The sequence below is a fragment of the Neomonachus schauinslandi genome, chromosome 3, assembly GCF_002201575.2.
Source record: "Neomonachus schauinslandi chromosome 3, ASM220157v2, whole genome shotgun sequence".
NCBI lineage: Eukaryota > Metazoa > Chordata > Mammalia > Carnivora > Phocidae > Neomonachus > Neomonachus schauinslandi.
In genome coordinates, this window is record NC_058405.1 from 133,910,984 (window position 1) to 133,936,199 (window position 25,216).

Sequence of the window (25,216 nt, forward strand, 5' to 3'; positions counted from 1 at the left end):
TATGTGTTAAGGCACATTTTTCCTGATTCATAATGTACTGTGAACTCAAAATTGTATTTGTTGTTATGTTTAAAAAAGCAGAAATAAGGGGTGCCTGGCTTGCTCGGTTGGAAGAGCATGTGACTCTTGATCTCAGGGTCTTGAGTTTGAGTCCTGGGATGGGTGTAGAGATTACTAAAAAAACAAAAGGATTTTAAATAAAAAACAAATAAAAATGTTTTAGGCAGAAGTGTGTATTATTTCCTTCTGATATCTATGTCACATTAAGGCCTTAATACTATGATATATAAAACATTCTTGCATCTTTAGCAATTGGTTTTAAGATATTTGTGTGGATTTTTGCCTCTTAAATATGCTCTCAAAACTTTAATTAGGAATGTATCTGGTTAGTATCTTAGAAACTAGCAGCTGTCTAAAATAACAATAGAAAGGTAAACAATTGAGATAGAAGGAAATGTAGAAACAGGAATGTGGGCAGCATTTGTCCTTCTACAGGCTCGCACCTTGCCCATGAACGTACCCGTGTCTTCTCTAGCCTCTCGACAGACTGATTCCAGAAGTTCCAGCTCGCTGTCTGGGATTTCGGATGCATTTTCCTATCTTCCCCAGGATGGCTGGGTTACCAGAAGCCCACTAAAGTCAGTCTAACTGGATCCATGTGGTAATGAAACCATGGAACCCATTCTGAGTTCTGGCTGGGGAGTGACCCGGATGAGAGGGGCCTCTCTCCCCATCCCACTTGCACCATATCCTTGGATTTGTTGTACCTGTGGCGGAGGTCAGGACCTAGGCTGGTGGCGACACCTTTGGCTGTGGGAGGTAGGGGAAAAGCTGGAAGGGAGAGCAGAGATGTTTCTGTATGGTGAGAAGGGCCAAAGGTGTGGGATTCCAGCTGCTTGCGTGTGTTTGCGAGGTTGGGGTTAGGCAGAGCAGAGACGGGAAAGGCGGAGGGCGTGAAGCGTTTGCTTACGGAGATCCCGTGGGGGTGGAAAAGTTATAGTCCCTTCTGCCGGCAGGAGGTTCCAAGGAAGGGCAAATGTTTGTAGGATGGAGCCCTGTCAGCTCAGGTTTGCCTGTATTCCTAAAATTCATGTGTATGTAGAAACCCTGATAGTGAGCGTCCCTGGTAGTAGGTGTATGTGGGTTTTTAACCTTTTTGGAAGGCATTTTGGCAAGATTACTCCTAATTAAACATGCACACATTCTTCAACTCTGAAGTTCTGCTAGGAGTTTATCCTACAGGGAAATTCACATGTGTGCCTAGAAACGTGTCCAAGGAGGTTTGTCAGAGCTGCGAGCCTAGAAACAGTGTAAGCGTCTACCCGCCAGGGACTGGTTGAATCCGTGCTGTTGCGTGGGGGCAGAGCAGAACCACCAGCCTGAGAGACAGGGAACTAGATCTGTGGAGAGGCAGGAGAAGGCCACTGAACTGTCAGTGGGGAAAAGCAGCACTGAGCGGTGTCTGGAAGGACATACCAGGCCACTTGGGGGTTTGGGTGGGGACAGAGCCATAATATTTGCCTGAAAACTCTAGAACTTTTGCAAATTGCCCATGTTCCTTTCCATTTAAAAACTTCTGTTAAGATGACAAAACACTTTATAATTAGAAATAAATGTTATTATTTAAAATGTTTGGGTAAAATTTGTATCTCGGGTTTTAAATGGTATCTGCTAACCGTTCTTTTCTTTAGAAATGGGGGAATGTTTTTCCCCTCTGTGGTTTTTAAGATATAGTAGGCGGCTGATCGCATGTGGATTCATCTCACACTGAAGGTAGCAGAAGGCTGAACCTGTGTTTTATTCCTTTGATTTCAGGTCCCGGCCTGTGATTAATATTCAGAAAACGGTCACCGTGACACCAAGCACGATTGATCTCCGCCAGAAAACATTCTGTGGGGCGCCCAGCGGGATATGGTGAGAGCTCTCATAGCCCTGCTGTAGGGTAGCCCTGTCGCTCTGAGGAGCTGTAGGCAACAGTAAGGGGACAGGGAATTTGTCCAGTGAACATACCACATGTTGCTCATCCGTGGGCAGTGGGGGGATTTTAGACCTGGGGACCATGGAGTGGTTTGTTTTTTTTTTTCCTACTACAGCAGTGCATCTTTTAAGGAATATGTGTTTGATTTTGTACAGCCTCAAGGTGAAGGCCTGTTTTGAATACACTGCCAAACCCACAGGTTACAATCCTTCGATAAGTAAGTACCCAGTACCTTTAAAAATTATATATGTTCTGTCTGCCAGGTTGAAAGTAATGCATAAGTAACAGAAAAATAAAACTGCAGTGGCCAACCTGGGTTCATAAATTCTTGCATAAGGAATTCAGTGGATCTGTTGTCTTCTCTTTAATCAGGAGGGCGAAGCACAGGAGGGGCTAACTCTCCATTTGGTCCTCATTTGAATTTTCCAGAGCAGATGGTTTAGGACAGCAGGCCTTGGAAAAGTACTCATTTGCTACCACAACCGTTTCCTCCATTTCTGCCTTTGAAGAGCAACGTGGGAAACTGGTTTTGCGGTTATGAGGTGGTGGGCGGTGGTTTTGGAGAGTGAGTACCGGAGCCTGAGTATCGCGCAGAGTTGCTGGCTTAGTGTCTCCTCACTGCGTGGCCCCCTCCCAGAGGCCTCCCCGGCCCAGAACACCCATGCCGTGCCCCTGCAAGCAGGCTCCTGGGGGACTGGCAGGCTGGTCTTGAGGACGCAGAGCCCTGGGCTCCGCTCTGGGTTGCAGCTCCGAGGCTGGCTCACCCCGCAGCACAGCGCAAGTCTCAACATTGGAGTTTTCATTTCCCTATCAGTAATAAAAATGGCTCTAATAGGAATTTCTACATAGGATTGTGGTGGAGAGCAAAGGAGCTACTGTGGCTAAGGCCATCTCTCATTTATAAGGTGTTATGCGGCCTCCTTTCTTTATAACCCAAACAGACTGTTTTGCTGCAGGTTTAGACAAGGCTAATGACACTCTAACAGTGGTGATCATCACCAGAGCCTTCTGTGGTAGGTGTTAGTAACAGCTGTATGTTTTCAGGTGTAAGCCCCCTGGTCCCGTTCCAGGCTGAAGATGGGGACATGGGAATTTTTTTTAAGATTTTATTTATTTATTTGACAGAGAGCACAAGTAGGCAGAGCGGCAGGCAGAGGGAGAGGGAGAAGCAGGCTCTCCACTGAGCAGGGAGCCTGATGTGGGGCTCGATCCCAGGACCCTGGGATCATGACCCGAGCCGAAGGCAGACGCTTAACCGACTGAGCCACCCAGGCGCCCCGGGACGTGGGAATTTAAAGAAAAGCTTTTCCCCAAAGAGCAAGTACAAAGAGTGAGGGTGATCTCCATCCCGGGTCGGGCGACGGTCCCGGCGGCCCCGTATGATGGCGTAGCCTGCCACCACGGGAAGCCTTCTTGAGGGATAGGGTGGTTTGCAGTTTTTGCTTTACCTTGAGGTAATGAGTTTTCTTAAGTTTCCTCCTGGTTACGTAAAGTATTACTCTTTTCTTTATTGAAAAGATACCCTTTTAATATCCCAGAATTTGGCAAATAGGTCTGTCTTCCCGCAGTTCACCTTGTCATAGGCCCACTTTTCCTTTCCATATTTTAAGCCATCCTTTGGCAGGCAGTTCCTTTGCCTCCCTCGCTTTTTTGGCCCCTCTGCTGGGCTGTCTCCTGCCGTAGCCTCCCTCCCAGGGCTCTCTCGACCTTGGCTGGGACGCGTGCTTGGTGCTGCTGTGTCACGGTTTGTGCACGGGGCGGTGGCGGTCTTTCACTTTGCCTTTTGATGTGGCTGGTCTTTCATTGAGTATTGGAAACGATTCCTGGCACGGCTTTCATGGAGAAGAAAACGTCTTCTAGGATTTCTCACACACTTAGTATTGTTTGTGTTATGTCTACCCAAACGCGATACCTTACACTTGCCTGTTTGGATAACAGGCGTTTCACCACTGTGTTTGGAGTAGACTAGAGAGACAAGGAGAAATTGTGATTCTTTGATTAGATGAGGAGAGGAAATGGGGAAACATTTTTATTCTATGGATGTCATTGTCCCACACCACTCTGACCGTAGATGTGACGTCTCATCAGAGCTGTCCTTGTCTTCCCTCACGTCAGTCATTTTCATAAAATCACAAACTTTGTTCTAGCTTTAATGCAGCATTTGATGCCCTATGTATTGATTTCATGTTCAGTAACTGTGCCATTAACGAAGTGTTTGTTTACGACTCTGTTAGCTGAGTGTTTACTGATGGCCTATCGTGGATAGAACTTTTTTCTGTGAAGACGTTTAGAGGGACCCTGTTTTTCCGTGCCTGTAGTTCCACAGTACTGGGAAATTCTAATTTCAAATAGAACTTCCACCAAGCTGCATAAGTGAATCCATCTAAAATCCGTTCCCAGTGTCTGAGAATGTGAGCTTATTGTTTGATCAGGCTGTTGTAACTCGGTGGTCCTCAGATGTGGTGTTCCATACATGCAGATATTTATAATTGAGCCTTAATGAGTATTCTACTTGGCTTGCCCCTCAAAAGGTCAGCAAAGGTGGCCTGCAAGGATTTTAAGATGATGTGAACTGTCTGGAGGGTTAGGGAAGGTTAGAGTGGGCTTGGTAGATAAACGGTTTTAATGCACCCGCACCCTCCCCCTGCTTTTGCCATGAGGGGCACTCAGCATGTGAGCCTTCGTCTGGTTCGTTGTGAAGTTAACAGGTCATTGATAAATGGATGATGTCAAGGCTACAAGGCTAAAATGGAGGCACATTCCATTTGGCACAAATTACTATTGAAACTGTCAGTGTCTCTAAATTTTGGTCTTTGCGTATCTCAGTAGCTATTGTTTCGGCATAAGAATAACATCCTATTGTTTGTGTGCGTGTCTCTGTGTGCACTGGTGTGTGTGTTGATGTGGTGCCGGTCACTCCCACTTCCGTTCAGCTGTTCTAAAATCATACTTACATCAGGTGTTGTCCCGTTGCTGGGGAACACAGTGGCGAGCAGACTGATGTGGTCCCCGTCCACGCCTTTGCGGTGGGGCAGTCACAGCAAAGCGGCCAAGGGTAGTGAGTGGGGAAACGGAATACCGTCCGATCCCCCAGGAGAGGTCAGAAACGTCCCCCCGGAGGAAGTGATGTCCACACTGAGATCCGAAGGAGGAGCAGAGTTAGGTAGTCAGGGGGAGGTGGAGAGGGCCAGGGTCCAGCTGGCAGAGGAAGAGAGCAACTCATGCAGAGGCCTGGAGGAAGTGGAAACCTGGACATCTAAGAGGCTTTATAAAGCAGTTGTCTTGTGTATTTGTGACAGAGACTTCGAAGCTGGCGCCGCCTCTGCCCCTCACTGTATGATCCTGGGCCAGTCACCTACCTGTGGGCCTCCATTTCTTCAAGAGGAGTGTATTAAAGCAGATATTAAAGTAGATCTACTAAAGTAGATCTTTGAGGCCTCTTCGGAACTCCAACATGCATATTAGAACATGGGTGATTCATTTTCTGCGTTTTCTGGAGTTTTTCCTTGAGGCTGCCTTCTCTGGCCCTATACACACTTTGGTTTGCTTCCCCTTCTGATGGTTAGTGATGAATGAATGAATGTGCGTAATTTAAATATGATCCTATAAAGAAACATAGTAACTACATCCAGCAAACCAGCAAAGAATGCATTCTGAAGTGGAGAAATGAGATTTTGATCATCCAAATCCTGGCTTGCCTCTGCTGAGCACCATTAGTAGAGGTAATCGAGAACAGGATGTGCCTTCTAGGCCTTTGGAGGTTGGAAACTTTGGTGTGGGAGATACAGTAGCTGGCAAATGGGCCCTCTAGACTCTAAAAGGAATGTGTTTTACCTTTCATTTCTCTTAAATAAAGTCTCCTCCTGTTGTCAAAAGACTTCTTTATCTCTAATATGTATTATTCCCATTTTAGACAACTATCCTTTATCAGTGCTTCTTAAACTTTAATGTGTCTAAGAACCACCTGATGGTCCTGTTCAAATGCAGATTCTGGTTAAGTAGGTCTGGCTGGGGCTTGAGGTTCTGAATGCCCAACAGACCTGAGGAGAAGCTGCTGCTGAATGGGGCCACATAAGCAACAGACTGCTGAATGGGAGTCAGTGCAGGCCTTTCAGGAGTGCTGGGTCCGCCATTGTCTTTAGTGCTCAGAGTTCCTGAAGTTTAGCCAGAAATCCTTGGATCAGCTGCTCAGAGCTTCTAACTGATTCTCGAGCTCCCCCAGGTGGCCCAGTGGAAATTTAACTTCACAAATTCTTAGCAGCGGGCAGGAAAGGACAGCTTGACCTGAAACGCCATAAATCAGTCAAAATGTACATTCCCAGGAAATGTGAACAGTAACAAGGGCAGTGGGAAAAGTAATCTACAAGGAATCAGAATGACCTAAAAGGCAACTCACTGTCCTTACAGCTGAACTGTGCATGGATATACTCGAAGTTCATAGGATTTTGTTTATTTTATCTAGCCATTTTGGGCACACTTGAGGCTGAAAAGGAGAGAAGGAAATCTGGGCTGTCATCAAGAGTTCACTTTCGAAACCAAGGCTCTGAGCCCAAGTATACGCAAGAGCTAACTCTGACCAGGCAGAAGCAGAAGGAGTGCATAGAGGAGACCCTCTGGCTCCAGGTGAGGCCCGCCACCAGTCAGGTTGGTCGTTAGAAGGGACAGCAGCTGGGTTTTATGGTGGCATAGCTGGATCTCTGAACCTTACACCAGCAGCCTCTTATACAAAAGAAAGCATTGTTTGGAGCTCCCCAGTGGCGTTGATACCATGCTTCACTCCGCATACTTTTCAGGAAAATATCCGAGATAAACTGCGTCCCATTCCGGTAACTGCTTCAGTAGAGATCCAAGAGCCAAACACGCGGAGGAGAGTGAACTCACTTCCAGAGATTCTTCCCATTCTGAATTCAAACGAACCCAAGACAGTTCAGAGAGATGTAAGTCTTCCTGACTTTTGTATTGCCAAAGCTTCTGCCACATTATTATGCTACATCACATGTGTCTGAAGGCAGGAGGACTAGTGATTTGCTTTTTTAAAGTCCCTTCCTTTGTATTATAAATAGGCTTTTTAATATATGCCGAGTTTGAGATTTGTTTCCCAAATTGACAACAAATATAGAAATACATGGAATACAATCTGGAGCCGGAGAGTATTGTTCTTAATAATTTTTGGCCTTACTGAGACTTACTGAGAGTATAATTGGCAGAACTCATTCTCACATCAAGTTTCTCCTATGGCCATTTGCTAGAAAGAAAAATACACTGCATTTTACCACTGAGAACATTAAAATGTAGAAGATAAACTTGTTAGTCTGAACGTTAAATCAAGGAATATAAAGCTCCTTAGCCATGAAATAGTCATTTAGTGGCTAATGTAGCGCATGTAATCTTAGGAAGACAATTCCTATTGTATGGCTTGCCCTATGCCTCCTATGAGGTGGGGCCTGTTTGCTAGGGTTTAGGGTGGCTGAGACACGAGAATAGGCTGGGGACCTGTGGCATCCTGATCTGGCATTGGTGCACCTGCTGTCAAAATCCAGTTGGTGCTGGAGCATCCACTCTGTGGCTCTTGGTTCTGATGGCCCCCTGACAGAGCATCATCACTATTATTGGTACTTACAGTATCCCTCTAAAGTCGGCTGGTGGCATCCCCATATCACCAGTGGTGACACTTGGACTCTGAAAGGTGAAGTGACTTGCCCAAAGCCCCAACGCTAAGTGTGTGGCAGAGCCAGGTTTGGAAGGTGGACCTGTGCGGCTGCAGGGCTCATGCTCTTGACTGCACCTCAGGGGCCTGGTCGGGGTGTGCTTACAACACAGCTCTGTTCAAGACGGGTCCCTTAAAGGCACTGGATGCAGGGCAGAGTACATTTGAAGCTTCTGCTATGGTAGCTGTTGCACAGGGAAAGGCTGTCACTGTTGCGGTGGTTTTGTTTTTACCAGAGAGGGAGACAAACCCTCAGGCACTTAATCTTAGGAAGCAAACAGGGCTGCTGGAGGGGGAGGGGGTGGGGGGATGGGGTGATTGGGTGATGGACCTTAAGGAGGGCATGAGATGTGATGAGCACTGGGTGCTACATAAGACTGATGAATCACTGACCTCTACCGCTGAAACCAATAGTACATTATGTGTTAATTGACTTTAAATTAAAAAAATAAAAATTAAAAAAACCCAAATCAACAATGGTTTTGTTTTCCTCCAGGTGCACTTCTTAAAAGAGGGATGTGGAGACGACAATGTATGTAACAGCAACCTTAAACTAGAATATAAATTTTGTACCCGAGAAGGAAATCAAGACAAGTTTTCTTACTTACCAGTGTAAGACTCACTCTGTCTTCCAAGCAAAAATGACTGGCTTTGCAGTGGGTTACTGAAAACGTACTGAGCTCTTTGTCGTTTTTGTTGTGTTTTTGTGTGTGTGTGTATGTGTGTTATAGTCGGAAAGGTGTACCAGAACTAGTTCTGAAAGACCAGAAGGACATTGCTTTAGAAATAACAGTGACCAACGGCCCTTCCGATCCAAGGGCGCCCGCGAAGGACGGAGATGACGCTCACGAGGCCAAGCTCGTGGCAGCTTTTCCCGACACTCTCACTTACTCGGCGTACCGAGAACTGCGGGCCTTCCCCGTAAGCGGTCTCACAGCAGCAGGGGGGGGCAGACGGCCAGCCTCGGGGGCCCACGAGTGGCTGGTGATCTCGTGTTTTTCTGTTACAGGAGAAGCAGCTGAGTTGTGTTGCCAATCAGAACGGCTCGCAAGCGGACTGTGAGCTTGGAAATCCCTTCAAAAGAAATTCCAGTGTAGGTGATGCTTTTGCATACTGCGTCGTGCTGTTTCATGCTGTCACGGGGTCGGCATGCTTGCTCTGTGTTAACGTCTGTTTCTGTTCTGCAGGTGACTTTTTATTTGATTTTAAGTACAACTGAGGTCACCTTCGACACCACAGATCTGGATATTAATATGAAGTTGGAAACGTAAGAATTACTTCAACCTTTCCATTCAGAATTATTTCATGAAAACACAGCCAGTCAATGAATTGGCTCTGCTCTGACTCATAAAAGAAGTGTAATTGTAATGAGAAAACTGACTGTTAAAATGAAACCCTATTGTTTCCTTTTCATTTTCAGAACAAGCAATCAAGATAATTTGGCTTCAATTACAGCTACAGCAAAAGTGGTTATTGAACTGCTTTTATCGGTCTCTGGGTAAGTGTTTGTGTTTAGCATAACAAATCAGTGTTTAAAAGAACCATTTACAATCCTCGCTAAAACTGGTGTTTTTTAATTTAACAGAGTTGCTAAACCTTCCCAGGTGTATTTTGGAGGTACAGTTGTTGGTGAGCAAGCTATGAAATCTGAAGATGAGGTGGGAAGTTTAATAGAGTATGAGTTCAGGGTAAGTTGCAGCGCTTGGTCTTTTATATATACCAAAAGTGAACATATACTATATCTGATAATATATGTAATATAATTTTAGTAAATGTGAATATGTAACTTTAATGTGTAATATCAACATTAATAAATATTAATAAGCATGATAAATCCTCAGTTAAAAGTGAGTTCACCAATGTTTAAAGCACATACTGGCTTACCGTAAAAATTTTGTCCTCCAGAACGGAGAACACAACTGTCATTCAACATGGACTTTGTTCAGAATCCAGTTCAGTTTGGTCATTTTCTTATTAGAGCGTTTTCATGTATAAGTGGTGCAGAGACAAAGGAATCCCCCCGCCCCCCGCCCCGAGTCTGTCCGTGACACAAATCTCAAAGTAATTGATACCTGGCTTTAGAATGTGTTAGGATTTTCTTCTTCCATCGTGAGGTCCTGTCTCTTAGCGCGTGTGGTTCGTGTTCCCTCACGTTTTACAAGCCCGGCGCCCGTGAGGACACTCCTGCTTGTTCTGAAGCATTTCTAAGCAAGAATCCCAGTGACTCTCAGCCCAGTTGGGTGAACATAAGCTCATGGTGCAGAAGTGACTCATAACTCATCTGTGGGTTTGGGTCTGCATGGCTCAAGCATGCCGAGACAGCACAGTGGCCATAGTGGAGGCGAAAGTCTGAGACGGCAAGAAGGGCCCACCCCTGACTCCAGCGGGGTGAGGGGCTGAATTCCGCTCTGTGTGTCTCAGCATTGCAGACACAGCTGTGACAGGGAGCAGCGGCGGCAGCAGCGAGGAGGTGTCTCTGGGGCCCACGGCAGTCCTGCCTCGCACACACACAGCTCACTCCTCATTTGGCTTCCGCTGCAGGAAGTTGCTGTGTTCCCGGCTCGGACTCCTGATTCACGGCCGTCATGAACGGTTTCACTCAGGCTCTCAGTTGCTCCCCAAGCACCCCCTTGTAGTAGGAGACAGGGGCAGCTTGACTTCGGCATAAGGTGGGGCTTCCCCGGAGCAGGCTGCTGGCGCGCCGCCGTGGCCCAGACTCCTCTGCCGGGCAGGCCGATCACAGAGACTCACAGACCCCCGTGACCCTCCCAGAGCATGTTGAGAGCATGGCCTGTCTACGCTGCAGATTCTCTTGCACACAGTAGTTCCTGGGTTAAAGGAGCAATCGTTTCTCTTTTACCTTGCCTAGGCATGCATCTCTATTGTGGAGGCCCTATCTATCTGTAGTCTATTTTTGGAGCCTATGCTTTCACTGGAGGATTATGCCAGATATTTCCTTTCTTTTTCCCCCCTTGGCCACAGGAGCTGCTACTTAATTTTCTATTGAGAGAATTACACTGAGATATAATACGTATTATTTCCTAACAGGTAATTAACTTGGGTAAACCTCTTAAAAACCTTGGCACAGCAACCTTGAATATCCAGTGGCCAAAAGAAATTAGCAACGGCAAATGGTTGCTTTATTTGGTGAAAGTAGAATCCAAAGGATTGGAAAACATAGCTTGTGAGCCACGAAGTGAAATAAACTTCCTGAACCTAAAGGTATGTTGATACCCTCTGTCTTCATAGTGTAAATAAGGGAAGCAGACTTTTGTGGGGAAAATCCTTACTTTCCTGAGGAAAGTGACATGGTGGTGTGCTGACTTCTTTGGTGTCACATTTTCTCTTATAGCTGAGTAACCAAGTCAGGCTGAGGATTTCTGCTGATTGGCTACCATTATGGCCCATCAGTCAGGGTGATTCAGTGCTTGTTGAAGGAAATGACGTTTTCTGGAGTTTTAGGACCCAGTATGACCTATAAAGAGGACTGGGATGTGCTTCTGGGGTTGGGCCAGTGTTCACTCCCAATATAACCAAACTCATTACAAAAGATACTGGCACTTTAGCAAGAGACCTTCAAAGCTTTCATTCTTACTTATTTTTTAAAAAGATTTATTTATTTGAGAGAGAGAGCAAGCACACGGAGGGAGAGGGGGAAGCAGATGCCCCACTGAGCAGGAAGCCCAATGCGGGCTCGATCCCAGAACCCTGGGACCATGACCTGAGCTGAAGGCGGCAGATGCTTAACGAGGGAGCCACCCAGACGCCCGCACTCTTAATCCTATCTTAAGGAAAATGCTATCTTAAAACTACTTACATGGGTTAGTTTTCAGGACTCTACTTTGAATAAGTCACATACTCATTCTTTTGCTTTTTTCCGTTCGTCGGTGTCATTTATTTATTCAAGATGTGCTGACTTTTTACCACGCGTTAGTTACTGAGCTGGGTGCTAGGGATATAGGGCTGGGATGTGATGCCTGATCTCGGGATGCTCAGTTTGGGGAGGAGACAGAAGAACAAAGAAAGCCCGCTTTCTCTTCACCTGAGTTTTAAAGTCAGAGTGGGAATAAACTACCTGAATCAATAAACTTGCAATGAGATGGGAACATTTGTGGATTTTACACTTAAATTGTTTCTGTGCCTTTGGTGACAGGAGATGGGAAAATATTAATTGTTGATTATGTGAATTTGGCATCATTTGCAAGGGAGTGCTGAGGTCTATGCAGTTGTGACCTTTACATTAAGTAGAACTATTTTGGATATAATTTCTTTTCAGGAGTCTCACAGCTCAAGAAGGAAACGGGAAATTGCTGAAAAACAGATAGATGAGAGCGGAAAATTTTCTTTATTTGCTGAAAGAAAATATCAGACTCTTGTAAGTATTTTTCAACAGCCGTGAGTATTGGGCAGACGGTGGCAGGATGCCCCTTACTGTTGGATTTTAACTACCACCCTTTTCTCCCCAGAACTGCAGCATGAACGTGAACTGCGTGAACATAAGCTGCCCGCTGCGAGGGCTGGACAGCAAGGCCTCTGTCGTTCTGCGCTCGAGGTTATGGAACAGCACGTTTCTAGAGGTTCGGCTCTGCCTCGAGGCTGTCCCCTGGAAGTCAATTAGCTATCTCTTAGGACCTTTCTCACTTCCTAAACACATTTGCTAACTTTGTCCCCAAACAGGAATATTCCAAAATGAACTACTTGGACATTCTCACGCGGGCTTCCATTGATGTAGCCGCCGCAGCCGAGAACATCAAGCTGCCAAACGCAGGCACTCAGGTGAGAGGTTGTTCCGCCATCCCAGAGTTCAGAGCCGATCACTCCTTCTCCACCACACGCCCGCAGCCTGAGGACACGCTACCTTGGCAGTCCTCCCCCTCACAACCCTGTTACCCCCATTAAGGAGAAGTCCGATGATGCTCTAAGGGGCTTCCACTCCAAGCTGTATTTTAACAGAATCACTGGAAAAAGAACATCTAGGATCGTCTCGTTCTGCAGTGCACAGGGTAGATTTGAGAAAGAATGGGTGCACCTCCCACCTCTCTAGAAACCCCAGGTCTTAAACTATCCCCAGTGCACGTGTCCCCATGATGGTAACCACCACTTTATGGAGTAGCTCACGGCACGTGTGGCCAGCTGTAGTTATTAGAAACGATCTCTTTATATATATGAATCCAGAGTTGAATCTTATAAAATCGGTCCCTGGTTATGCCCCTTGGAACAAGCCCCAAATAAGTCCCTTCTCTTAGCCATGTAGCAACCTTTGGAGTAACTGAAGGAAACAGGCAAGCCCCTTGGACAGGTCTCTCATTCTGTTCAGAGCAGAGCCTCCCGCTCTTCAGCTACCCGTCAGGCCAGGCCCTCTCCTTTCTGGGCTGGCCCTGGTCCGGCAGTGTGACTCCTGGGCGGGCAGGGTGCGGATGTGTGATCTGCCTCGCTCGGCTCACCGTGAGGCCTTTACCTCCCAACACCGCGGCCCCACGCTGCTATCAGTCAGCCTAAAACTTGGTTTTTCGGTGTATACAGAAGATTGTGTTTGTACTTCCAGCAGCTTCTGTTTTTGTGTTTCTGTTCTGCTGAAACTTCCAAGTGTTTTCAGCAGGATGTGTTGTCAAGCTATAGCTCCCATATCCCTTCCTTGAGCAATTTTTAAAAATCTAGATGCATGCCTTTAAATATCTCCTGTTTTAGGTGGCTGGCTTGTGGTCTGTCATTTCAGTTCACAGAGTAGTTCTGACTCTTGATCATTTGCTCTCTCTTAGCTTTCTATCCCTTTATCTTTTTCAAAGCTGAGAAGCACAGCTTCTATGTCCTCATCCAGGCAACTGAGAAAAGTACTGAACAGAACTGGGGGCAGTGGCTGTGGAGGCACACTGGGAAGGGTTCCTTGTGGGGGTCTGGAGCCCACAGGGGCTTGTGTCATGCTCTTGAGATACAATGCCTGCATGTCATGGACCAGAGTGTTTTGCAAAAGAGACTGAATGGAGAAAAAGACTGACGTACCGTTCTTCAGCTGATCTACTGATGTGCCAATGGAAGTTTTGGCTTCGGACCTTTGAGCCAGCTGAAAATGCAGTGAGCCTCCCTGAGCACTGGTTTCTGAATACAGTGATCCCTGGCTGTTAAAATCTATCATCCAAACCCAGAGATGTTTGTCTGGGGCAGATGCTAAACTGGGCAGGATGCTGGGACAAGGGTTATAAATCAGGACTGTCCCAGGCTCACCAGGACATCCGGTCACCCTGGCCTTAGATCATCTCTGCATGCTACTCCAGCTCACCTTCCTGCCTCTTACCAATAAGGCATCATAAGAGACTATCAACTGAACAGAACCTCCCTGAGAAGCCCTTTTCTGCCCCTCTGACTGGAGGCGGCAGCCATAGCTTTCTGAAACTTGCAACCAGTAACCTGGAGAATCACTGAGTTTTTAGAGCTGGGGAAAGAACACACAATTTAGAGGGAACGGACAGACATTAATAATGCATTAATTATCTGTAGTCCTCTAAACCTCAGAATGACAAGGTAGATGTACTCATTTTCCAAAAAAGGAAGCAGGCACAGCAGGGGATGCCAGTGGGGTCCTGAATTGAAACCTGTAAACTGGTCTGGTTTCAGGGCTCCTATTCTTAACTCTGTAACACTTGCTTCCCATTAAGTCCCCAGATCTCAAATTCAGATGAGAAAACAACCCAAGAAAGGTTGTCTCTCCCTCAGGGTCATAGGACTGGCAGGCATGTGGAGGGGAGACCAGACGTTGGACTCACAAGCCCTCATCAAGTACTCTTGTTGGCTGGAAGATGATGGAACTGGGGTGTTGGTATCCAGTCTAGCGGCTGGGTCACAAATGAAAGTGAGCTTATCTTGGGCATTACATGTAAGGGCTTGGAGAACTCAGGCATGCTAATGGGAATTGGGATCTCTGCTGTGATCCTCCTTGGTTTAATAATTGGTGGATACATGAATGGATTAATGTCTTGTATCTAGAGTGCATTTGTCTTGAAAACAAATGTTTTCTTGCCTCTAGTCTTCTGGTACCTCTTCTGTTGACTCTGATTTCTGAGTGACAACAGCTCCGATGTCCTATATACAGGTTTCTTTAGTATTTTAGAGTGTACTTTTTCTGGGCCTAAAGATTTAAGTTTAATTCATGTGTTAGGATGCTTTCCTTTTTTATTCCCTCACTTATTGTGGGTTTCAGTTTTATCTTTATCTTGGTTCATCTGTTGCATTTTCCAGCCCGAAGATCATTTTTCTTTGAAGATAGAAGCAGAGGAGGTGGGGTAACTCAGTCTTGTCTTTTGGTCTTCATATTAAAACTGCTTGCTTTATTCTAATCCTGGCTTTAAAAAGGAAGGAAAAAACCCTTTTAGTTTCCTTATAACCCAACTAATTTTAAGAGTTTTGTGTTCACTTCTCAATACAACACTTTCAACACCCTGTTAGAACAAAGTCTGAGAGAGCTGGTCACCTAACTGAACCAGATAAAATGGTTACATTTTAGCATCCATGAAATGCATCCAGTTTACAAGCACTTATTAAGGACACACTGTCTGCCTTCCCTGCACGAATGCTAGAGAAGCCAAAGTTTGATAAGATACGCCATGTGAACTGTTAAGAATTTCATGGTCCATGTGAACCAGGAGATGATTGTTGAATTGAGCCGAGGAAGGGATTGTTATTGGTTCTATTTCTATATCCCCCACTTCATTCCTAAGGAAGTTGGAAAAGAGTATCTGCTTTCTGGCTGCCAGAGATAAAAGAAAATATGGTAGGTAAAAGGCACATCATTCTTCAGGGCAATGTGATTTTCTTCTTTCGGCTCTAAATTCGGAGAATTTGAGATACGGATCCTTTTACAAGATGGGTTTCTGATACGAGGAACGCTCACTAAGGGAATGAGGTCTGTAATAGAGAGTTTTCTGAAAGCTATGAAAATACCTTCATGGAGTGATTTCTCTTACTGATGTTCAGTAAGAATAGAGGGTATGACGTTACAGAGTGATTCAGGCAAACGATTTTGGCAGTGAGCAAGTGAATGAGGTCTAAGCACTGCTCGCTCATGATGGAACTGACTGTGTAGCAGAGCTTCAGCCCCATTTCCCCTTCATGGGCACATGATGGATGAAGTGCATGTGCATAGGTCATCCTTATGGAAATGCCTAGATTTTAAAGAACTCCCCCCGCCCCCAAAAATTCTTTTTGGAGTTTGAGTAATTTCTACTCACCTCAACCTGTCACTGTCCTCTTTGATGCCTAGTGAGTTATTCTATGGTTTCTAAAAGGCTCCCAAATCTGGTTTGAATGGTAGCCAGACTTGGGGCTAGATCTCGCAGCTGGATTTCTACATACACCACCCCCCCCACCACGAAATCAGAAAGTTACCTGTTCAGCTCTCATACTGTTGGATTACTGCCATTTATAGGAGTGGTTTCCTCTATTAGCCATTTAAAAGGCTCTGGTACACAGTCTGATTATAAGGCTGATTCCCCTGCCATGGACCACTCTCCACTTCCAGGTTTATCAGAGCTTATTCTTAAAAATGAGGATGGCCCGGGCGCTTGAGTGGCTCAGTCGTTAAGCCTCTGCCTCCGGCTCAGGTCATGATTCCAGGGTCCTGGGATCGAGCCCCACGTCGGGCTCCCTGCTCCTCGGGAAGCCTGCTTCTCCCTCTCTGCTGCTCCCCCTGCTTGTGTTCCCTCTTTCGCTGTGTCTCTCTCTGTCAAATAAATAAATAAAATTTAAAAAAAAAAAAAAAATGAGGATGGCCCTTCCAGGTTGTCACCTTACCCCCAAGGATGTACTGTATGCTTCCCTCTGCAAGATAGGGAAGCAAAGTTAAGTGATACAGAACAGGCTCATTGAGCCAAAACGTTGTTTTGTTTTGGCTCAGAGTAGGCAAGCTTACTGGTCACATCAAGTGCACTATTTTATCCCTGATCTTTCACCATTCTTCCCACTACCTGGATGCCCCTGTGCTAGACCCAGTAACCTCAAGAAAGCGTTTTTCTAGCTTAAAGCTGGGGTGACTGTTGGAGGGAGAGAGGCAAGGGGAAGTGAGCCATGGGGCACCCCCCCCTCCGGGGGGGGGGCTGGCTGGCAGTTTGAGTGAAACCTCACTGAGAGCATAACAGGAAACATAGTAGCTGATAAAGGGGTTAGAGTCGGTATAGCAGGCTGAAAACTGACTTCTTTGCTCTTAAATGTTCCAAGAAACGCAGTTCTCTTGCTTTAAAGTATATTCTGAAGTCAGATGAGGTTGAGAAGCTGTTTTCTAGTATAAGTAGAAAGGGAAGTATTTTAGTGAAAACTTTTTTTTTAATCGAAGCACAATGTAGACAGACATGGAAGCATTTTTAGGCAGCATCCGGGGTTCAATACTAATAGTACCTGACTGAAAACACTTCTCAGAACTTAAAGACTCGTACTTTTTGTTTACCCTTCACTTTACATTTTAAGTCAGAAATATCAGAAACTTCAAACTGGAAGCTCTCTACTCTGTTTACGAAATCATACTCCTAGCAATCACGAGGTCTTTTACAAGCTGTGAAAAATAGTCTCCTGGCATCACGAAATCCACTTGAGAGTCCTAAATGCACAGAACCAAGTTGTTGCAAACTGCCAGAAGCAACTTTTTAGATCTCTGAATAAACACTACTTCTGTTTAATTGGTATTTCCCAACTATCAAATGTCTAGAGCTTAGGCTTCTCATCAGCTGCTGCTTACAGCTCGAAGCCACCTCTCAAAGGGTCTACTTGATCCAAATACACTGTCGAAGAACACGCTCCAGGCCATTTCAGGAAATTCTGTTGTGCATGAGGGTCTTAACATCCTAAGGAAAAGTTAAAACAGTATCAGCAATGCAACTCCATCCTTATTTTTATATTTCACAACATCTTTAAATCCAAGTAAGGAATATAGGCTAATTATACATAAAATGGCCCTTTTATTTCCATTACTAAAAATGAAAAGGGAAGGTGATTGTTCTCAACAAGATACCTGGTTATATGGATGAAACAAGATGTGCATTGACGATTGTTGAAACTTGGTGATGAAAAAAAGGATGCTTTATTATACAATTTCCTCTACTTTGATTCAATACAAAAGTTTTTAAAAGATGAGTTATCCAAAAAATAACTTTGTCAAAACGCAGTCCAGCATTTTCCAGGTTCTGGGAAAAGATCTCACATCAAAAAGGCATCTCATTCATCCATAGGCTGCATTGTTCAAAATGCGTCTGGAAGCAGAATTAGAACTATAAACTCCTGGTATTCTCACGCCCCCTTACAATGGTGCTTTCTTTTATGCCCCATAGATTCGTGTGACTGTGTTTCCCTCAAAGACCATAGCTCAGTATTCAGGAGTACCTTGGTGGATCATCTTAGTGGCTATACTCGCTGGGATTTTGATGCTTGCTCTCTTAGTGTTTTTACTATGGAAGGTAAGTCCTATTTGGCATTTGAGTTCTAATGACCTAAACTTTATTTCATGTTTTTTAAAAGAGTGAATTTACAGTGATAGTCTGTACATTCCTTTGGAATGCTTCCCTTTTCCCAGCATTTTATTATGAAACTTTGCCAATAGAGCAAACTTGAGAATTTTACAATGAACAACTGTATATATACCTAGTACCTGATATTTAAAAGTATATTAGTTGTATATTAGAAGGAGTTTCTTAAATAAATTTAGGTGCTTTTCACATAATTTAGCATGTTTGGCAAATAACTTAAAAAATGTTAATACTTTAGCAATTTCTTCATCTAAAATTCTGAATCTAAGCCAAATTGTTGGATATCACATTAATCTGAACCTGTATCCCTGTTAATTTCAACTTCTATAAAGAAATGTTTGTGGTAGCCACTGGGGCTTGTGACAGTTGCAGCTAGATTAGGAATAGAAAAGCATGAAATTAATAACTGCATTGCAAGGGATCCTCATTGCCTCTATCAAACATGAGGAAGATCTGGGTTTAATATGATGTTCTTCATTAGAATTTGGTCCTGCAAATAAAATTAGTATCTTCTCCTTGATTTCTGCCAGTAAACAGTCTACATTATAAAAATGTGTGTAATGAGATGGATACATACTTTTGTTGCCAAAGATTATGACCTGTAGAGTTTGGATTATTCTCAGTGACCAATGGAGGTTCACAGTCCCTTATCGACAATTAGAAATTGCAAGATACTCTGAAAGCTGAAAGTTCATAATGACTTACTTGGCAGCAAAACTTGACAACATGTGAAGAGAAGCTATTTATATTCTTTATCCTTTATTTAATGGTTCTGCTGTGAAACTAATAATGTTTTGATTATGTGGCATTATGTATGCAACATACTACTTTTCTAAAATGCCAAAATTCTAGATTTCCAAACCTGTCTGGTCCAGTGGATTTTGGATTAAAAGCTTATGAACCTCTACCAACAGTCTCTAGGATCAAACCATCTTTATCCTTTCCCTTGGATCCAAGAGTATAATTGACAAGGATTCAGGATATTGTCACTTTCAAATATTGGACATTTCTTTTTTATGTTATTTTTCCAAGTAACTTCCTTTTGCCGGTTTGAGATAATTTTCTGGTGTCCTCCAAATGTGTGATTTGGAGCTTGGTGACTGCTCATGCCAAGACTCCTCCCTGCATTGGATATTAGCCAGTCCTACCTCTGAGGTTCACTTCAGGCAGTAGGTTTCTCTGGTCAGCACAGCCAGCCATAGGAGATGCTCGGTAAATTATTTTGGTATCAAAAACTCAATCTGAAGTTTGATATTTGAGGATGGGCTTTGTGTGTGCTTTCTGGAGGAGGTCACAAGGACAGTCTTTTTCAGAGCAGGTCTTACTGGTAATCTCTAATGAGGGTGAGTCATAGCAGTGGGTTAAGAAACCCAAGCTCTATAATTTTAGGCAAATCATTTCATCTCCCTGAGGCACTGGTTTACTTTAGCTCTTTAGTTAAGGGGCTTGGACTATGATCTCAGGGGTTGTTTGTAGCTCTAAAGTATCCAGAACTCGTAAGTGAACTCTAAAGTAATCAGACAACCTCTATAACCCCTACATGAAGACCATTTTTATTACTTTGATATTCTTTCTGAAAATGGACTATTTGTTTCATGTATTAAAATCATAGAACTTAAGGGCCAGAAAGGACTGGAGTTCAGTGGCCTTTAAAGTTGGGTTTTGCCTATCCACATAGGTACCAAGATTAAGCTATGGTGCAGCTAGAGCCAATATCCCCACTTCAACTAGAGTCGTTCTGATGTTATTTGCGTTAAATACCAGGATATTGCATAGGGTTTTGTTTAGAGGTAAAGAGAAAACTCCTTCAGGCTGGTCCAGTCACCTTCATTTTGCCAACAAGGATGCTCATGCCTGTGGATATTAAGAATGTTGCCAAGCTAGAAGCAGGACCAGGACTCTTGGTTCCTGGTTCATTCCTTCACCTAACCCTATTTATCAGTATGTGTTACTGAAAGTTGGCTGGGTGTGTTCACTGTGTATTAAATGGAGGGAGTCACAAGTAGATATCAAGATGAAGGGTTTGGATCAGTGCTGCCCAGTAAAACTTTGTGATAATGGAGATTTTCTGAAGCCGCACTATCCAGTGAGACACACGTGGCTACTGAGCATTTGGAATGTGGCTGTTGCAACTAAGGTATTTTTAAATTTGAATACCCACATGTAGTTAGTAGTTACCATACTGTACAAAACAGATCTAGATTTTTACCTTAATGAGTTGCCAGACTAGGAAACAGAATTTTCCAGGAGGGCAGATTTATTTTACCAAGCTATATTTCAAAGGGCAGTTCCACAGCCTTACGAACAAGTAAATAGAAAAAGTCCTCCCTCTTTGGATGAAGGAAATTATAGTAAAAAGTGGAATTACACCTCTGTGTTGATTTAGAGTGACCTAACCTGAGGAGCATAGGTTCCCACCACTTAAGGGTTACCTGGTGGTTCAGAATTTGGGAAAACTACAGCAATCATTCTTTCATGATGGTGTATTCGAATTGATATTTGCCCACAAATCCAAAGGCCTCAACTAGATGGTGGTAGCTATATAAAACTTACTGTGAAAGATAGAAAAATGCAGTATCTATTTTATTTGGATTTGTGCTAAATCTTAGCAAACTTCTTTGTCACAGAAAAACTGCAGAAGTCAATCTTTTGCCTATTTTAGAGTTCATATTCTCCTGCATGAAGAAACCATCCAAAGCTTCAGTCAGATGGGTATATGATTTTCCTTTTAGGATTTTTTTTGTCCTCAGGATTTCGGTTACAGATAGAAAACTCAATTAGCTGATTAACGTCATCCCTATAAGTATTTGACCAGAGACCCATGGTAGTCAGGTTGGTTTGGTTGCCGTCACAGTATGAGATAGCGTGGTGGCTGTTCAGTTCTGGTTGATCCGTAAGTTGTCTCTCTGTAACAAGCTATAACTAGAAAACGGGTTACAATCTAAGATTTTTCTTTTGTTTAGCTCTTATACACAAAACTGTAAAACTGACTAAATACCTTGCTTCCTTATAGTGTGGTTTCTTCAAGAGAAATAAGAAAGATCATTATGATGCCACCTATCACAAGGCTGAGATCCATGCTCAGCCGTCTGATAAAGAGAGGCTTACTTCTGATGCCTAGTATTGATCTGCTTCTGTAATTGGTAATTGATCAATGTTTTTAATTGCTAGCTGTGGGACCTGCTAGGCTTGTGGTGGCTAACGTTAAGAGCAACAGCTTGCTGTGTGTGTCCCATTAACAGATGTTTCCAAATGTCCACACTGGCTTGCCTTGCTTGGATTTATTTTATTTCACTTGAAAGCTCAGTTTTGTTTTGTTTTTTAAGAAATGCACAAAAAATCTTTTGTTGCAGGTGAGTTATTTTTGTGTTGTTAAACATCACCCACAGCAAGGAAGATGATTGGAATCGTTGTACACATAAAAAGAGGCATTAGACCTCCCTAGTAGCCCAGTTGCTAGGCTGTTGTCAATCCCAGTATATAGCATCCCACTTGGAATTTCAAAGATGAATAAGAAATCATTGCAGATTTCTTGTCCACTTTGGGATTTCCCACAGATAGAAGCTTGTGTTGACTGCCTAATTAACCTGTTGCATGTTGGAAACATTGTGTTTCTCTTGATGGAAGGCTTTCTCACTGTCCTTTTTGATCTTGCTATAAAGTGATGGGGGAAGGCTTGGAATGCTTTTGTTGCTCAGTAATTGTTTATGCTAGCTAAGCATGCAACTTCCTTTTCCTGTATATCTACTACAGGTCAAAAACCATTACAACAAACTATGACTGTTGACCTGGTGGACATGAGGGCCAATTTCAGAAAATGGTTCTTTACCAAAGTGACCTTCATTATACAAAATTCTAATATAAAAATGCTCTGGACAGTTACGGTTTCAAATATGTTGTAATGGAGTTTGACCTTGTTTCATGTTCCTAGATATTTTACTCAACTCGGATGATTTTTAAGTTCGTGTTTTGCTTCTCTAGTCTGTAAATCCATGGAAACAGGAATTGGTGGTAATTCCTTTTTCGATTTCTGTGGGCACAAGAGGATGGAATTACTCCTGTAATCCCTTTCCATGGCACTGTCACGATGAATCCCAGCCTTTCCACTTCAGTCCTACATACCACCCTTGATTTCCTTTTTTTTAATGAAGAGCCACGTTTTGTAATAGTATTTTGGTTTTTTTGCACAAAATAAAGGAGTCCATGTGGAAATGGTCTTAGAACAAAACTTCTTGGTCCATTTTTCCTAATGATTTAGTGATGACTAAATCTAATTTCACTTTGCCCCATGCCATTTTTATAACCTCATTCAACATAAATGTTCTGTTCCTGTTAAATGGTACACATTGACCATTCATTCCAAGTATCTTCCTCATCCTCCTCCTAGCTGCATTTTTAAATCAAAAACACATATTTTCCATGAAACATATATTTTATTCATTTAAAAAATTCAGTTTGATTAAAAAATTTCCTGATCTCAATAAAAATCTACTTTGGATCAGATTGAATATTTTTTAAAAATGAATAAAATATACATTAATAATTTAAGTGTAAATGTCTTCTGCAAAAGAAAATATGAGGGTTGCTCTGAAATTCAATGGGATACTTTCCTCAAGTTCTTTGCAGTACATGATTGATTTTATTATAGGACATAGTTGCTATGTGATTTATTAATGAAACAGCTTAATAATTTGGAAGCACAACAGGAAATCCAGGCAGTGTAAATTGCCTTGTAGCTAATGAGAGATGTGTACTTAGCCTCAGGGGACAGAAGATTCTTAAACTGACTCGTTTGAACACTGGCATATTCAAATAATAATTGGCAAAATATTTGTGATTTGATTCCATTTTGTTAGTGGAAGAGAGGCATGATGAAATAATCTTTAGTTTGTGGCCTTTAAAAAGATTGTTCTTTAAATTAAAATTAATAATCTGAAAATGAGATCTTTTTAATATAGTGTTGTGATTATAAAAAAATGGAAGCACTGTTCCATAACTGAAATTGTTAGTAAAGAGCTAGCTTACTACATTGTTACAAAATGTAAAGATAGGATGGAAAAACAAACTTTTCTAGTTTCACAGCTGTCTTCTCTTTTGTTTATCCCCACTGGCTGTTGTGTCTTTTCAACCTACTAGTTCCTTCTTAATAGAAACCATGTGTTTTTTTTTTCCTTCATCCAAAGGTAGGCATAGCTGAACAGAAAGCTTAGACGTTCCCATTTTGTGCACTTGCTTTTCTTGCGGTACTTAATTTGTTTCTGCTTCTCTCTCCCCTTGGTCAGTGCGGATTCTTTAAACGCTCTAGGTACGATGATAGCGTTCCCCGCTACCATGCTGTGAGGATCCGGAAGGAAGAGCGGGAGATCAAAGATGAAAAATACATCGATAACCTTGAAAAAAAACAGTGGATCACAAGGTGGAATGAAAATGAAAGCTACTCCTAAAAGGGGCCCAAAAAAGCTTCACAGTACCCAAACTGCTTTTCCCCCACTAACTCAGAAATCTAAGTGGACTTACAAGCCTGCTCCATACCTGAATATTACTTTCAGACAGACTACGCACGGTCCGAACTTACAGCTTTCACCGTGGATGCTGTCGTGTAGCCTGAGGCTCCCTGGGCTTGCACAGCCGCATTTAAGACTGTTGGAGTGGAGTTTGCTTTAACTGCCTTCATTTAACTTTCCGGGTTGCCTTTGTTTTCGGTGTGGCTGCTTGGCATGTGCCAGGGCCGGCCGTCCTCAGTGGCTCAGCCTCTGCACCCCTTCTTCCCCTAGGCCCGGGCCGTCGGGGTGGCTGCATTTCAATGCCGAGTGCTCTCTGAAGTGAAATGTGCAATAGGTGATGTGGCCATCCTGCCGTCTTTTCCCAGATGTGTGAATCCTCCTCACACCACACAACATCCTGGTCTCACCCTTCCTGTTCACTAAAACACACGGCTGCAACAGACTTGAATGCTAGGTATACTTACTTGTATGTGGTATTTATTTTTTTCTTTTTTACAAACCATTTTGTTATTGACAGGCCAAAGATTCTCCAGTTTACCCTTCCAGTTGGATTAAACAATCAGAATGTGGTTTGAATTTAGTGCAAACACACAAAAAAATCCTTTATAAGTTATTACATCTCCCTTCATGACAGCCCTCACCCTGTTTCTCCAGACCCAGACTGTTTCAGAAATAGGATTTAACTGTAAGATGTTTAATTCTTATCAGACAGTGCATATTTTTGAGTTTAGAGCCCTGTGTGAGATCTGCATATTTTGTGCTGTAACTTTCAGGATCTCTCAGAAATGAGGGGTTGGTTTGTTGAACTTTGGCACAGTGTAGGCCCTGCTGCAAATACTGAAAGAAAGGGCTGGTGCCTACGGTGGGTCCAAATGGATCCAGCGTGAGACTACTGAGTATCTGATACCAGAAGTCAGAACATCATGGCTTTTACGTTTTTAAATGTTACTGGAATCATTTAATCAGTGAGTCAGTGTTCTGGTTTTTGCTTTGTTTCCTCCTACGCTATATTCCCCAAAATTACTTTGGGACTGCGCTACCATTTTAAATGTAAAAATTAAGTGGCAGAGGAGGAAAACATTTCTACACATTCAAGAGACATTGAATAGATAGGAAATCTGAATTTTTAAAAATTTACTTCAAAATGTTATATGGGGCATAACACAAACAGGTGCTAATTTGTTTGGATCTAGTATAAGCAGCATCTCAATCTTTCAGGACAAAATACAACTGTATGTGCCATTGTTGCTTCGGAGCTTGGTTTTTCTTTTCAGAAATCGTATGCCCTTAAGATACTAAGGACATTATTCTCATTGTACCTTGGAATTTTCATTCACAAAGATAGTTTTACAAACGATACTTTGTTTACAAAAATTTCTCTAAAACAGGTCATACCAGTGTTGACATCTCCGTTTCTTGCTTAGGTAGGTAACTTGTAACCGAATGCACAGGCTTTATGGGTTGCCAAGCAGCTGATATTTTGAAAGTCTCTATAGACCTTTGTTGTAAAAAAAAAAAAAAA

The 25,216-nt window shown here is 43.2% G+C and overlaps 1 protein-coding gene and 1 long non-coding RNA gene across 5 annotated transcripts in view; one reads left to right on the forward strand and one right to left on the reverse strand.

The window, feature by feature from the left end:
- The window catches only part of ITGA6 (integrin subunit alpha 6), a 71,879-nt gene extending 48,237 nt beyond the window's left edge, over positions 1 to 23,642 (forward strand). For 2 of the 4 annotated variants that reach the window (XM_044913678.1, XM_044913676.1), the window contains 16 exons: positions 1,816 to 1,914; positions 2,134 to 2,195; positions 6,441 to 6,601; positions 6,772 to 6,915; positions 8,182 to 8,297; positions 8,417 to 8,606; positions 8,695 to 8,778; positions 8,873 to 8,952; positions 9,106 to 9,183; positions 9,271 to 9,373; positions 10,734 to 10,907; positions 11,962 to 12,060; positions 12,152 to 12,262; positions 12,363 to 12,461; positions 17,996 to 18,121; positions 23,473 to 23,642. In XM_044913678.1, coding sequence (XP_044769613.1) covers positions 1,816 to 1,914; positions 2,134 to 2,195; positions 6,441 to 6,601; positions 6,772 to 6,915; positions 8,182 to 8,297; positions 8,417 to 8,606; positions 8,695 to 8,778; positions 8,873 to 8,952; positions 9,106 to 9,183; positions 9,271 to 9,373; positions 10,734 to 10,907; positions 11,962 to 12,060; positions 12,152 to 12,262; positions 12,363 to 12,461; positions 17,996 to 18,121; positions 23,473 to 23,634 — 1,888 coding nt within the window. In that variant the 3' untranslated portion in view covers positions 23,635 to 23,642. Of the gene's footprint in view, positions 1 to 1,815; positions 1,915 to 2,133; positions 2,196 to 6,440; positions 6,602 to 6,771; positions 6,916 to 8,181; positions 8,298 to 8,416; positions 8,607 to 8,694; positions 8,779 to 8,872; positions 8,953 to 9,105; positions 9,184 to 9,270; positions 9,374 to 10,733; positions 10,908 to 11,961; positions 12,061 to 12,151; positions 12,263 to 12,362; positions 12,462 to 17,995; positions 18,122 to 21,203; positions 21,334 to 23,472 lie in introns of all 4 variants that reach the window. The other 2 variants (XM_021702995.2, XM_044913677.1) reach the window with 2 other exon arrangements.
- LOC110592024 lies at positions 14,984 to 16,140 on the reverse strand. The gene is made up of 2 exons (XR_002481072.1): positions 16,065 to 16,140; positions 14,984 to 15,022 (listed from the first exon to the last, which is right to left on the reverse strand). It is a non-coding gene; the product is annotated as an uncharacterized LOC110592024 (long non-coding RNA).
- Positions 23,643 to 25,216: the final 1,574 nt, after the last annotated feature.